The sequence below is a fragment of the Oryx dammah genome, unplaced genomic scaffold (assembly GCF_014754425.2).
Source record: "Oryx dammah isolate SB20612 unplaced genomic scaffold, SCBI_Odam_1.1 HiC_scaffold_23, whole genome shotgun sequence".
Classification (NCBI taxonomy): domain Eukaryota; kingdom Metazoa; phylum Chordata; class Mammalia; order Artiodactyla; family Bovidae; genus Oryx; species Oryx dammah.
Genome location: NW_024070207.1, coordinates 73,231,612 through 73,245,204, shown reverse-complemented (window position 1 = coordinate 73,245,204; position 13,593 = coordinate 73,231,612). Strand labels below are relative to the sequence as shown.

Here is a 13,593-nt window from a genome sequence, read left to right as displayed (position 1 = left end):
ATGGACTATATAGTCCATGGAATTCTCCAGGCCAGAATACTGGAGTAGGTAGCTGTTTCCTTCTCCAGGGGATCATCCGAACCCAGGGATCGAACCCAGGTCTCCCGCATTGCAGGCAGATTCTTTACTGGCTGAGCCACAAGGGAAGCTCAACAACTGGAGTGGGTAGCCTATCCCTTCTCCAGTGGCTCTTCCCCACCCAGGAATCGTACTGGGGTCTCCTGCATTGCAGGCGGATTCTTTACTAACTGAGCTATCAGGGAAGCCCACAGTGTAACAGTAGTACCCTTTTAACCAGCTAAAATGGTCCAAAGCTTGGCCAGGGCTAATACAATCTGTCTATGAGGGCAGTGTCTGCAATGGCTGTCGTCTCACTGGTCTCCCAGGCTGAGGTAACCAACTAGTTAGCTGGTAGCTGGTTGATGGGATTAGGCCTTTCTATGTAAATCCTTCCACAAATAGCTTTCTTATTCAAGAAGGTGGCCCTTCTCAAGCTACCTCTTATTTAGTAATATCTGTCTAGCTGTGCTTCCTTGCCAGAACCTCTGTGTACAATCTCAGTGCTGTTAAAAACAAACATAAAAGATAGGCAGTAAAGAAACTAGGAGGAGAGAGAGAAAAAATGAGGATAGAGAATGGAGGATCATGACCTTAAATGCAGCAGGTTGCTAAACCCAACCATAAACATTCCCTGCACATAATAATACCTACAGTGGCACGTGAAATTATTTTGCCAGGAAAGTCTACACAGACATTGGTTTTCAAGGGACTGATGGCCACACTGGCAGCCCTCCAAGTTAGAGACTATGACTTCTGATTGAGTCTGCTTAGACAGAATCTCTGATAGAACGAGCTCTTACTAGTAAAGATCATTCAGGCTTGTTGCAAGAATAAAATAAGATGACAGATGGAAATATGTTTCATAGTCTATGAAACAATATACAGCAAATGCTTGATGTTCTTCTTGTGAGCTCCTGAGGGCACTGACAGGGGTTTAATGTGGTCCATTAGAGTCTTCATGGGAGTTTGGAACAGATTTCAAATACCTGCATCTAAAGAAAATGAAATCCCCCTACAGAGTGAAGTGAATTGTGTCCCCGGTAGGGAAAAACATGCCTGCACGTCTGGAGACAGCTAAACTGTGTATGTCTAAGGAGTGATTGTTACCTAACTGTATGAGAAAAGCCTTGGGTTTTCTGAGTGCCCTCAATTGATTAGAATTGTTTTCTTTAGAAGTAATTCCCCAGAAAATGCTTGTGATTCCATTGTTGGTGTAACGGTTGACACTTCTTTTAAGGTGTCTGTTAACTTATGATAAATTAAAGTAGGAGTTCATGTGGCCCCCATGTGAATGTATTATGGCTGCACTACTTGTATAACTAACAATTTAAGTAACGGCAAGGAAGGGACTAAAAAGTAAACTGCTAGTGCTCTGCTCCTTCCATGAAAATGACCCTTTTTTCGTTCAAGCTTCAACACGAGATTTCATATCAGTTCCTGACCTGAATGTGTGTCTCAGGACTTGCACAACTAATCGAATGCCATCCTAAGGTTGTTGAGTTCTGCATTTCTGGACATTTCATTTTTATGGAGAAGTACTCATTCCTTCACTCCAAAGACTAAGCCTGAAAGATTTTTCTCCCTAGGAAAGAATCTTCCTTGTAACTTTATTGTTACAACAGTCAGAGACAGATTGGGGAGGTCTGATAGTTGTTAGATGCCTTGCCAATAACCTGACCCTCAGCTTGGGGCTCTCTCAAATTTGCAGTTTCTTAGTGCTCCCTCCTGTGAACATCTTGAAGAATACACACTATCTGTTAATTTGCAGTGACTTAAATTTCCATTTTTTCTTTTTAATAGGTCCTGTTAAAAACAAGAAAAAGGGTAAGTCAATCTCTTGATTTTATAAAATTGCCATCGTGTCTTTTCTAAAATTAGAAGAAAAAAATCAAGGGAGAAGGATTTTTATACTCTTTCAGTGCTGTTTGTCCATTATTTTACTCAGTCACATGTGATCTTCTTGAGTACTATAGCTTCCAGGGAATAAGAAATAGCTATCATTTTTCAGTGATAATCTATTAAAAATAGAATTGCTTCTTAGCAACTTATAAAAGTTGTTTTTGCTTTTCTTTCTTGTTCCCTCTTCCATACAATTCATTTTACCTCTCTTTCCTTCATTCTCCCTTACTCTTTCCCCTGACCTTCTCTTTTCTCTTTTTTCCTCCTCCTTTATCAAATCAATGTGCAGGTATGAATGATGTCCTGAGAGATGTCAGTACCCTCTTTTTTGGCCTAAAAGCTATCCCTCGCCTATTTCTCAAGTAGTCAGGGAAGATATTTCTTGCTCTGGCATTTCAGTATATTCTTTATGATGGAAAAACTTGGCTATAGTAGTACCCTTAGTCTTTTCCAAGAAGCTTCTAGTTGAGTGGATCCATTGTACTATTGCTGGGTCTGTAAGTCTCCAGTGTACTTGGAATGGGAATGACCCACGAGTTTGTACAAGAGCTTGCCTGCTTGAAAAGAAGAACCCAACGACAGATAGGTTCCAAAAGACAGGACCAGGCAATATGGTTCACTCCTTAGGTCTAAGAAATCCAACCTTGAAACCAGTTTTAAGTACCTATTTGTTTTTGTGTTCTGACTGGGGAGGAAAATAGAGTGAAATTTATGATTTTTCATTAAAATATTCTAAGTGAAATAATTCTGTTAACATTTCTGGAGCTTTATAGAATATATTATCAACCCTAGATTAGACCCAAAACACTGGCTTTAGCTGCCTCCTGACACTTCTCTGGGCACTAGGGTACTCCAGTGGCTTGAGGTGCCATGGCTCACATGGGAAACTTGTGTCCCTGTTGGATAGAGGCTGAGGAATGGCCTGGCCCCTGAGGACCTGAGCTGAGCAAAATTGGGAAATAGCCAGAGAACTGGAATCAGTGAAGAAACATTTCTCTGTGGGGCCTGGGCATTCACTGAGCTATTCTGTCTTTTAAGAAAGCAAATTTGACTTTCAAGTGTGTAGTTTTCTGTTCTTGTCAGATCCCTTTAAGACAGAAATTTTAACAAACCTAGAAAGCTCCCCTGGCCTGGACAATGACACCCTCTGCTCCTAACATGAGCCCAGGGTTGACTTCTTTTTTTTCTTAATAGGTAGCCTCAAGAGTGCTTTGTAATGATAGCTACTAGGGGTTTTTTCCTACTCACTCATTCACTAGACAGTGAATAAGCATCAACTGAGATACAGAGATGAAGATGAATGGTTTCTGCCCTCCAAAATCTCCCAGTATAGTTGGAATCATGGAAGAACACACAAATAATTGTATTATAGTATTTAAAAATTCAATCACAGCAGCATGAGCAGGTCCTGGGGAGAGCACAGAGAAAGAACAAGTAGTTCTCCCTGGGGGATGAGGTACCACATCTCAGAGGAAATATTATCTAACCTGGACTTTGAAGGATGAGGGGGGAAAAGAGAAAGGGAAGAACATTCTAGCAAAGAGAACTGGCAGGTCTCGGAGGTATAAAAGAACACATCATATCTGGGGAAACAGCAAGTAGGCTAGTGATTTACCCAAATATAGGGCATACGTGTGGTGGGGAACAGCACCCGGTTCAGTGTCAGCCAAGGGATGACCCCGAGAGAACACTCTTGGCAGTGGTATTAGAAGGCAATTGTCTATGTGAGAAGCTCTGGAATTACAAACTCAGGAGATCCCAAAGCTTCTGGTAGTGACTCGAATTGCTGCCCAGCACTACTACCTGGTACATGGGCCATTACTGGGAATAGAATGCACACGGGCCTTAAACATTTGCCTTGGCTAAAAGTGATTTAGAAGCCATTTAATATGGATTTCCTTGGATACAATGTGTAGGCACGTGCCTGAAGAGGTAAATTGATTTGTTCATTTCATGTCCATCCTTTAATGGAATTTTCCCCCTCCCATAACTCTCTCTCCCCACTCTTAATTCATTCTGTCAACAATTTGAGTGTCACTAAAAAAATTGTGTGTATTCTTCCATCTAAGACTACACAGGGTAACCTGATACGTACAAAAGTCTCTGGGCTTTTGCATCATGAAGTGCTCTGTTAAAGTAAGGAAATCCAGAGAAGAAATGCAATACTCTAAAGTCATCCTCTTAGTCCAGGGGTCATTTTGTGCATGCTTCTCTCTGGGCCAATTTTCTATAAGTATGCAAAGATGAGAAGTGCACTTGCCTAAACCTGGTTGCAGAGAAGCAAAGACCACCAGCTGCAGAACTAGATCCCAGAAGGATCTATTTCCCAGATTCCTTCTAGCATTTTCATAAGTGAACATTCTCTGTTTACACTTCAACCAGTATTCTCTTTCACTAGAGGAGTTTCTGGCTCTGATTCTTCCAAAATTACATTAATAATCACAGGAGACTCACAGTATTGATACTGAAGTTCACACTACCCGCAGAACCCCCTCTAGCTCAAAAATCACTGTTAGGCCTAGAAATTCTGTGACAGGAGACAGCCTACTATGTACCATCCCATGTGTCTGTGCCACCCAGAAAAGAATGAGAGAAGCAGCCTTTATAATCAAGTAGGGAGGTCTCCTGAGTCTCAGGGGCAAGTCAGTCCTCCTTGTGGAACCTCAGTCTTGCGAGGAAACAGAGAAATCATCGAAGCCAAGCTCCTCATTCACTGATGGAGAAACTAAGGCTCAGGGAGAAGAAGGAATTTGCCCAAAGTATATGTCCATGGCAGAGCTGAGGCTTACAGACTTATCTCCCGACTACAGATTCCCTGTTTTTTCCACTACACTAGGTGGAATTGAAACTTGGGCCTGACTGAATAAGCCTGACTTGGAATCTGCCCAAATCTGAAGGGAGATGGCTTTCCTGTTCTGCATCTTAAAATTGGCTAGATCTCGTAACTGGGCAGATTCAATCTTTTGCTGCTAAGTGCAGGGAAAATGCTAAAACTCCTGCCTCTTCCTGGGAGAAAAGCTCTCTGTACTTTCCTTACTTTCCTCCCTGGGGAAGGGGCCCCACAATAACGTTGTTGTTTCATTGTAAATGCAGATGTGGTTAGACATGGACAACTGACCTCTTGAGTGGCGTTGCCATGGGGATTGGGTTTCTTGAGTGTGGCATTCTCCTTAAAAGAGAACCTGATGAATCAGAACAGGATTCTCTAGCCTGTGAGTCCAGGAAGCCAGAAGGCAGTGTCAGGAAAGAGGTATTTAAGTGAGACTTGACGGGGGTATATTTTTAAAGGAAGAAATATCACAAGTGAAGACACCATGATGGAGGCTGGGGAAAGGCTCCCATTCCTGGGACTTCCACAAGACTGTGAAAAGGCAGGGAAGTGAGGAAGCAGCCGCCCTCCTGTGACCACCTGCAGTTTTTGAATTGGACTGCACAGAGGAGAGGAGGTAAACAGGAAGGACTGGAGCCTTCAGTTCAAGGCCACAGTTAGAACCTGGTTAACATAGTTCTGGTGGGAATATGGGAAGGACTGGAATGTGGAATAGAAGGCTGAGACTGCTCTGAAAAGAGAGCAAGGAGGAAATGGGGAGGATCTGGTGGCTTGATTAATAAATACATTCAAGAATAGGGCCTCTGAGGAAAGAAGACTCTGGGAAGCTAGATTATTTAGCCTATAAAAATAGAAGTTGATAGGTGACTTAATGTCCTTGAGCACATTAGGGTTATTGTCTGTATAATGGCAACTATTCTTTTCTACCTATACAAACAATAGTATAAGAGCTTAAACTTCCACAGGAGGAATTTCAGCTCAATATACAGAAGAACTTCCTAACAGTGAGGGGGTGATAAACACTGGAACATGTTACTAAGGGATTCTGCAGAATTTCCTTTCCCAGAGCTCTTTAAAAATAGGGTTTAGAGAGGTCAGCTGAGAAAGCAAAACCTGCCTGCTGCTTCCTCCACAGCTCAGCTCCCTCTGGTCTCCACTACCCCTTCTTTCCTTATGTTACTTGAGCCTTCTCTCTCTCTCTTTCTCTCCTCCCTCCTCCCACCACCTCTCATCTTCCCAGACCCCTTCCAATTCTACTTTCCAGCCTCATCCTAGCTCAAGTCCCTGCACATCCTGACTCCTAGAGGAAGCCTTCCTGGAGCTGATAGTCGTCCTAAGGTCAAGCTGGCCTCCTAGGTTGCTAGCCTCATCCACATCAAGCCCACCAAACTGGATAGTAAACATGAGAGCCACGCTCTGCAACAGTAGCCCAGTTCTCAATTGTAAAAAGTGGCCCACTTTTTACGGTCTACCCACTTGGTGATTCTGATCCTTTGGACTTGGCCAAACGGTAACCTCCTTTTTTAAGCTTCCTGACCTCTCCAGCATTTTGTCCCTACAATTAATGCAACATTTCTACTGTCCTGTGACTGTGTCTGTTTCCACACAAGACCAAATTCCTTGAGGGTCATTATTTCTTCAAACCCAGCCTGTAAATGCTGATTCATGAAACACAAAGTGTGTGTGTGTGTGTGGTGTGTGATAACAGTATCCACCTCTTTAAGAGCAGGAACTCCCAGAGGGCCAACTTTGTGTCATGAGAAAGCTGTGGAACTCCTGACAGTACACTCAGTTAATAATTATAAATGTGATACCAAATCTCATCTTTCAGGAAAGAAGGCAGGGCCTCCTGGACCCAATGGCCCCCCAGGACCTCCAGGACCTCCAGGACCCCAAGGACCCCCAGGGATTCCAGGGATTCCTGGGATTCCAGGAACAACTGTTATGGGACCACCCGGCCCTCCAGGTCCTCCTGGTCCTCAAGGACCCCCTGGCCTCCAAGGACCTTCTGGTGAGTTCCTCCATCTCTCCACCATCCTAGGTTCCTTAAAAGTTGTCTGATAGAACAGGAGCAGGTGATTCCAAGAGCAGTTTAAAATGATGGTATGTGGTCTCCTTGCTCAGTCAGAGCTAGGAATTGGACAAGCCAGTAGAGCCTGCCCTGCTCTAACTTCTTATTTATGGGGCTTCCCAGGAGGTGCTAGTGGTAAAGAATCTGCCTGCCAATGCAGAAGATGTAAGAGACACTGGTTTGATCCCTGGGTCAGGAAGATTCCCTGGAAGAGGGCACGGCAACCCACTCCAGTATTCTTGCCTGGAGAATCCCATGGACAGAGGAACCTGGTGGGCTACAGTCCTTAGGGTCGCAAAAAGTCAGACACGACTGGTGGTGTGTGGTCTCCTAGCTCAGTGGAGAGCTAGGAATTGAACAAGTCAGTAGGGCCTGCCTTGCTCTAACTTCATATTTATACCAACCTGTCAAGGAAGAGATACCTGTTCTTGACCTGTGGATTTTGTCTCCTGATTTCCAGCATCTAGCTTCACATACTGATGTTTGATTAGAAAAAGGCAAAGGGGAGGAATGGGCTTCCCTAGTGGCTCCCAGGTAAAGAACTCACCTGCCAGTGCAGGAGATGCAGGTTCGATCCCTGGCCCAGGAAGATCCCCTAGAGAAGGAAATGGTACCCCACTCCAGTATTCTTGCCTGGGAGATCCCATGGACAGAGGAGCCCAGTGGGCTACAGTCCATGAGGTCACAAAGAGTCAGACACAACTTAGCGACTAAACAATAACAACAACATGGAGAGGAATGTTGGGGGCTGGACAGAATGACAAGCCCTAGAGTAGTCTCATCCCCGGAACTCTAAAATGCCTTTCCCATAGAGCTAGACCAGTAGTCACTGATAATCAAGGAGCTGGAAACTTATGAGTCACTCAGGCTGTGGAAGAAGCAGACACAGGCACCAAGACCAATCTGGTTGAGGAACCAAGTGCTTATTGTGCTACATCCTTCCCCTACCACGTTGCCCATTTGAATAGCATTTAATCTCTTTGCATCTTTCCCCTTGGGCCCAGAAGGCCATCCCAAAGGTATAGATGCAGATCCAAACCTGCCTAATCAGAGTTGACAGGAGTCAGACTGCCTGGGCTTAGGTCAGTTGCTATTTCCTTCTCCTGCTCCCCTCATCTTGGGGCTTTTACAGAAATGGACTCTTCACAGCTGATTTCTCTGGGTCCAAGAATACTGCCACAAGACTCATAGTCTTTGACTGGTAGTTCAAACAGGGCTAATCAGTGTCATTGTGGCCCCAAGAAATGCAGTTTGGAATTTTTTTTCATCCCATCTTTCTACAAATATTCATTGCATACTTTCTATGTGCAAGAGATATATTGACTAGTGGTTCCAGTTCTCGTGGAATTTATGTCATACAGGAGGAGAATGACAATTGAAGCAAGATGTGTACAAATGGCAATGCATTCTACAGAGAAAATTAATAGAAAGAGAACAAAAGGCTAAAGAAGCAAGTACCATTGTCTCGGGGTCCCATGGTGGCAGGACTGCACTCTCCTCTGTCACCATGGGTGCTCAGTGGCACTTGCCTTGGGCCATTGTTGGCAAGAGGCCAGTTTCCTTCTGGGTGCTGGGCGCATTGAAGATGCAGGTCAGGGACAAGTCAGAGAAGAAAGGGATGTCATCTCCCACTCCAGAGCCCTGCATCACACCCTGACTCCCTCTAGCTCTGAGTCCTGGAAAATAAGGCTCAGTTGATGCTTGGCAAAAGGCTCAGACTGAGCCTGGCTTGGCTCAGACAGGGAGCAAAAGCTCAGTGCCATTGGCTGCCTAGATGAAGAGAAAAGCAAGTAGACAGAGCATGCCCTCTGACTGGCCTGTCCTATTTTGCAGGTGCTGCTGATAAAGCTGGAACTCGAGAAAACCAGGTTGGCTGGGAATTGCTGTCTTGCTGGGAAGAAGGGAAGGCCACAGGCCTGAGCCACCCTTGAGTTTGCTCCCTGCTGAGTTTGCTCCCTGCTAAGTTTGCTGAGGCTTTCTTTTGTGAGGAGACCCTGGAGGTTCTGGGGGCTTTTCATTCACAGCCCCCTCCCATGAATAGAAAAACTTTGCCCCAGGGCCTGCTTTTAGCAAGAAAACTGAGCTGCAGCTATTTTTCCCCATTCCCTAGGAGACAGAGGGTCACCACAGCCAAGCCCAATAGTCAGCTCACATGAGCTGTCAGTGAGGTCTATTCACCTGGTCCTGGGGCTCCCCAACTACACCAGACACTTTGTCGGCATTCCAACCACCTGACGTTAGCAGCTTAGAAGTTTAAGAATATGTTCTTGAAAATCAGCCAACCAGTTCCAGGTCAAGCCCAGCCTGGCCTTCTGCCTTCATGGCCTGAAGGGCTCCTCCCTAGTCTCTGAGCTTCCTGATCCATCTCTACTGGCAGTTTCCACTGCCTCGCCTTGTCTCATCACGGCTTCTCTCACTACAGCTGTTTGGCCACAGCAATCAATCTACACAGCTGCACGGTGCTGGATGGCTTACAGGGTATTTTATATTCGTCACCTCAGTTGATCTTCAGACATCTCTGTGAGAGAAGCCAGACAGAGATTCTCAGAATCCCCATTTCACAGGGAAATGAGGCTCAGAGGCATTACATTTGGCAGAGCTATAAAATCATATTACCCTCTAGTAGAAATGTGGCTACTCGCGTCCCAAGACAGGGGAGAGGGGTCAGAATTGGGATACAAATGAAGACTAGAAGGTGGGATCCTGGCAACTGGTGGCTGAGCAAGCAGCCATTTCTCACAGTGACTACTTTCTCTGTCCTTCTCATCCTCCCAGCCAGCCGTGGTGCATCTACAGGGCCAAGGGTCAGCGATTCAAGTCAAGAATGGTAAGAGTCAAAGTAGGCTCTCTCCCTAAGAAGAGTTTTTTCCTGCCACCACCTTCACCCACAGCCTTCAAATAACCACCCAGCTTAGTTCCTCCCAGACCTTTCCGAAGGTACCCTTGACACTAGGGGCCATTCTCTACTCCATTTTGCCCTCTGCTGGCTGTTTCAAGTAATTGCTTGCCCTCAGACTGGTTACTACAAATTGCAGTTAGAAGCACAGATTAAAAAAAAGAAGCAGCTGAAAGGGACTTGAGACATTGTCTAAACCCAGGATTCTTGGAAAGTGGAGGCTGAATCAGAGTCACCATTGGGAATATGTATAGTTTGATCAACATTTTCACAATACAAATTATAGAAAGTAGAAATACATAAAATCAAATCTTCTTGTGTGATGGGTCTAGGGTGGAGGGGGCATTTCTCTCAGGGAAGTGGGGGGCATGTTAGACTCTGTAGGAAGTATGAGATGCTAGTGTCTACAAAAAAAGGGGGTGGACTGAAGGAGGTTAGAAATCCTACATTTAATGTAATCCCTGCATTTCAAAGGTGGGGAAACAGAGTGCCAGAGAGATTGGATAACACCATAATAAATCTACTGCCTTACGTTTGTATGGTACTTTAGAGTTTTGTCTTTGATTTGATTTGATCCTCACAACAAAGGTAGGCATTAGCTCCTTTCTACAAAGACCGAAACTGAAACTCAGAAAGGTTAATTAACTGGCCCAAGATTTCCATTAAAAGTAGGAGCTGGGATTCAAAACCACATCTCTCTGACTCTTTCCACTGTACTATGCTACTTCAGTGATGTGTGTGTATACTCCACTGAGTGATTAGCTTCATTTTCTTCCCAAAGAGACATGAACATTCATTAAAGAACAGGGCTTTGAAATAATGTCCAGTCCCCAGGGTATGCAAAGCCTAAAATGCATGAACCCCCAGGAGCCTCAGGAAGCAGCAAGCCAGCCAAGATGCCAGATGCTTGCAGAGCTTAGAGTAGAAGGGAGGGGCTGTGAGTACAAAAGCAGTAAATGAAGGGTCAGAAACCTGCCGCATGGGGACAACAGCTTCTAAGAACCCAGTCAGTCCTGAACTGGCTGTGCTCTGCTTCCTTAGTGACTGGGCTTGGGTACCTCTCGGACTGCCACCTGGATGCCTGACTTCATTGCCTCAGAAACATAAGTAAGAACATAATGGCACCAAAACCCAAACTGTCCTGCTGGGACCAAGTGCCTTGAGACCCAGGACACTGGGTAGGCCATGATCACCATCTATTCAGGGAAGAGTGAGACAATCAGGAAATAGATTTGTTTGGGTGGCCTCAGTGTTATGCCAGAAGCTACTGATTTTGCTCCCACCATACAAGACTAGTTCCGACCCCTCTGGGCCAATCCCCAGTAGTAGTCTATGCTGATCTTTAGTTCCAGCAGAATCAAGAGTGAGGGGTCAGGAGTAGAAGATTTCCTGCAGAATGGTCCTCTGTGAGGGACAGAGCCAGAGCGTCTCCTCTGAACTCCTATCCCGTCTGCTTATCACCTCAAGGGAAGATGGGCACCTTTTCCTCACACCTCGGAAAGGCAGACCTCCCGAGACTAGCCAAGGATGGACTTTCAAAACATGTTTTCTTGGATGAAGAATGGATTTTTAAATTTATTTTTAATTGAAGGATAACTGCTTTACAATGTTGTTTTGGTCTCTGTCATACATCAGCATGAATCAGCCGTAGGTGTACATATATCCCCTCCCTTTGAACCTCTCTCCTACCTCCCACCCCGTCCCACCCCTCTAAGTTGTCACAGAGCCCTGGTTTGAGTTCCCTGAGTCATACGGCAGATTCCCACTGGCTATCCATTTTACAGATGGTAGTGTATATTCTTCCATGCTACTCTCTCCATTTATCCCACCACCTCCATCCCCCCTGCACACACAGCCCCATGTCCACAAATCTGTTCTCTATGTCTACATCTTTAAGAATGGATGGTTTTGAAGGGAAAAGGCTCCCAAGCCTAAACTCCCTCCTCTTAGGGTGGGAAGGAACATCCCCTTTGCTACAGAATGGAAAGGGAAGCCCTTCTTCCTGCCTCACATGCCTCTCCACTTGCAATGGGGTATTAATGAGAAATGCTTTGCAGCAGTGCCTCCATGCTCTGACACCCTCTCCATCCATTTGGCTGGTTCTAGGGCTGCGTGGCAGTTGATCCCTCACTCTCACAAAGATGCCTCTGCTCTACATGGCCTTATTCCTGGAGGTTCCTTGTCTGGCTGCCATGAAGTCTGACTTAACCCTGATCCCTAAAGTTCTCTGAGTAGACAGATCCTTGGGCCAAGTGGTTTACTGGGGGCCCATGGAGACTTTCCAGAAAGAAATGAGTGTGGAGGAACTATAAAAAGGAATCTGTTAAGGACAAGGAAAAGAAATAGGGATTCAGGAGCTATGGCTGGTGAGATGAAATGGAATAATAAGACCTAGCCTGCCCCTCAGTGTCTGGATTTTGCCTGTGCAGGTCTCAGAACAACAAAGAAAATAGGGCAGTATGCCCACCCTCTTCTTACCAACCACCCCCAATTCCAGTTGGAAGGTGTTGCTTAAAGATCCTTCTAGACAGAGAAGTCAGAAAAGGAAAGAGAAAGGACATACAGACCCCAGGGACCTAAAGTAGGCCTGGCTGCCAGTTTACAAACAGACCGCTTTCTCTGCTTCCGGATGTTCTTCTTAAAGCTTGGCCTCCTGGGCTATCCGGGTTATATCGCAATGGGGGTGGGGGTTGTGTACAGCTTGATATTTGTTGTTTCTATTGCCCAGATGATTCTGACATGTACTGAATGACTGCCGTTCTCTCATACTGAGATCTTTCAGGTGGAGTACTCAATGACTGGTCTCGCATCACCATGAACCCCAAGGTGTTTAAACTACACCCCCGCAGCGGGGAGTTGGAGGTACTGGTGGACGGCACCTACTTCATCTATAGTCAGGTAGAAGTGAGTACGGTCTCAGGCCTAACTCTTATATCCAGAATGCAGATCCTTTGCATGCCACAGAGGGGCACTGTGGAGCCAGCCCAGACCAGCCAATGGCTGAAGTCCTGGGTGGCGGGGTTGGAGGGAAGACCCACTCGGGGAGGGAGTTGAAAGGAAGGAGGAGAGACAGAAGGGGCTGTTTGGGGTTTTTTCCTTAGCCAGATATGATTGAAAACTGAAAAGAGGCCCCTCCCACCCCCTGCCATCTGATCCCCTCCTGCAGGGCCCCAGGCCCTAGCTTCCCCGCTGAGCTGTTTGGTTCTACTGCCAAAACCGAACTCTGTCTCAGTATATTTTTAAAAGTCAGTTCCAGGGTTGCTGAAAACCCCTCCCTCCCCACACCACTGGCTTTATAATGAAGAGTGCTCTTCCGGACCTTCTCTCCACCTCAGAAAAATTTCTGTCTTTCCTTCCTCTTTATTCCATTTGTTTCTCTACCTTCTGCTTCTCTGTTATTCTTGCTTCTTTAGTCTCCCTTTTTTTCTGTCCCAGCACTTTTCTCCCTCTGTTTTTGTCCTTGTCCCAGCCCAGGGCTCACTTCCCAGGTCGGCCAGTGCCCATCCACTTCCACCCTGCTGTGTCTCCAATAGTGTGGCTCCTCAGAGCTAGAGGTGAATGAGCCTTGAGGCTGGGGCTTCTGTGGGGTGAGGGGCAAGCAGGCAGACAGACAGAAAGACGACAAAGCCAGCAGAAGGGTCTCCCAGGAGAGTAGGCAGAGAAGGTGGGTCCTCGAGCGTTTGCTGAGCCCACCAAACATCCTGACACAGCTTGGGTCCTGACCCAAAGATTTTTCTTAATTCATTTTTAAAAAGTAGAATTTATGTATTTTTTGGCAGTCCTAACACCTGAATGTGCTGCTGCCTTCTAAACAGTCTATGGAGGGAGCAACCTTTC

General features: G+C 45.8%; 1 protein-coding gene across 2 annotated transcripts in view; it reads left to right on the top strand.

Annotated features, from left to right (window-relative positions):
• Positions 1 to 13,593, top strand: part of EDA (ectodysplasin A) — a 358,319-nt gene that overhangs the window by 339,900 nt on the left and 4,826 nt on the right. The window contains exons 3-7 of one of the 2 annotated variants that reach the window (XM_040265762.1): positions 1,861 to 1,884; positions 6,621 to 6,800; positions 8,694 to 8,728; positions 9,636 to 9,687; positions 12,530 to 12,654. In XM_040265762.1, the coding sequence (XP_040121696.1) occupies positions 1,861 to 1,884; positions 6,621 to 6,800; positions 8,694 to 8,728; positions 9,636 to 9,687; positions 12,530 to 12,654 (416 nt within the window). Of the gene's footprint in view, positions 1 to 1,860; positions 1,885 to 6,620; positions 6,801 to 8,693; positions 8,729 to 9,635; positions 9,688 to 12,529; positions 12,661 to 13,593 lie in introns of both variants that reach the window. The other variant, XM_040265761.1, reaches the window with a different exon arrangement.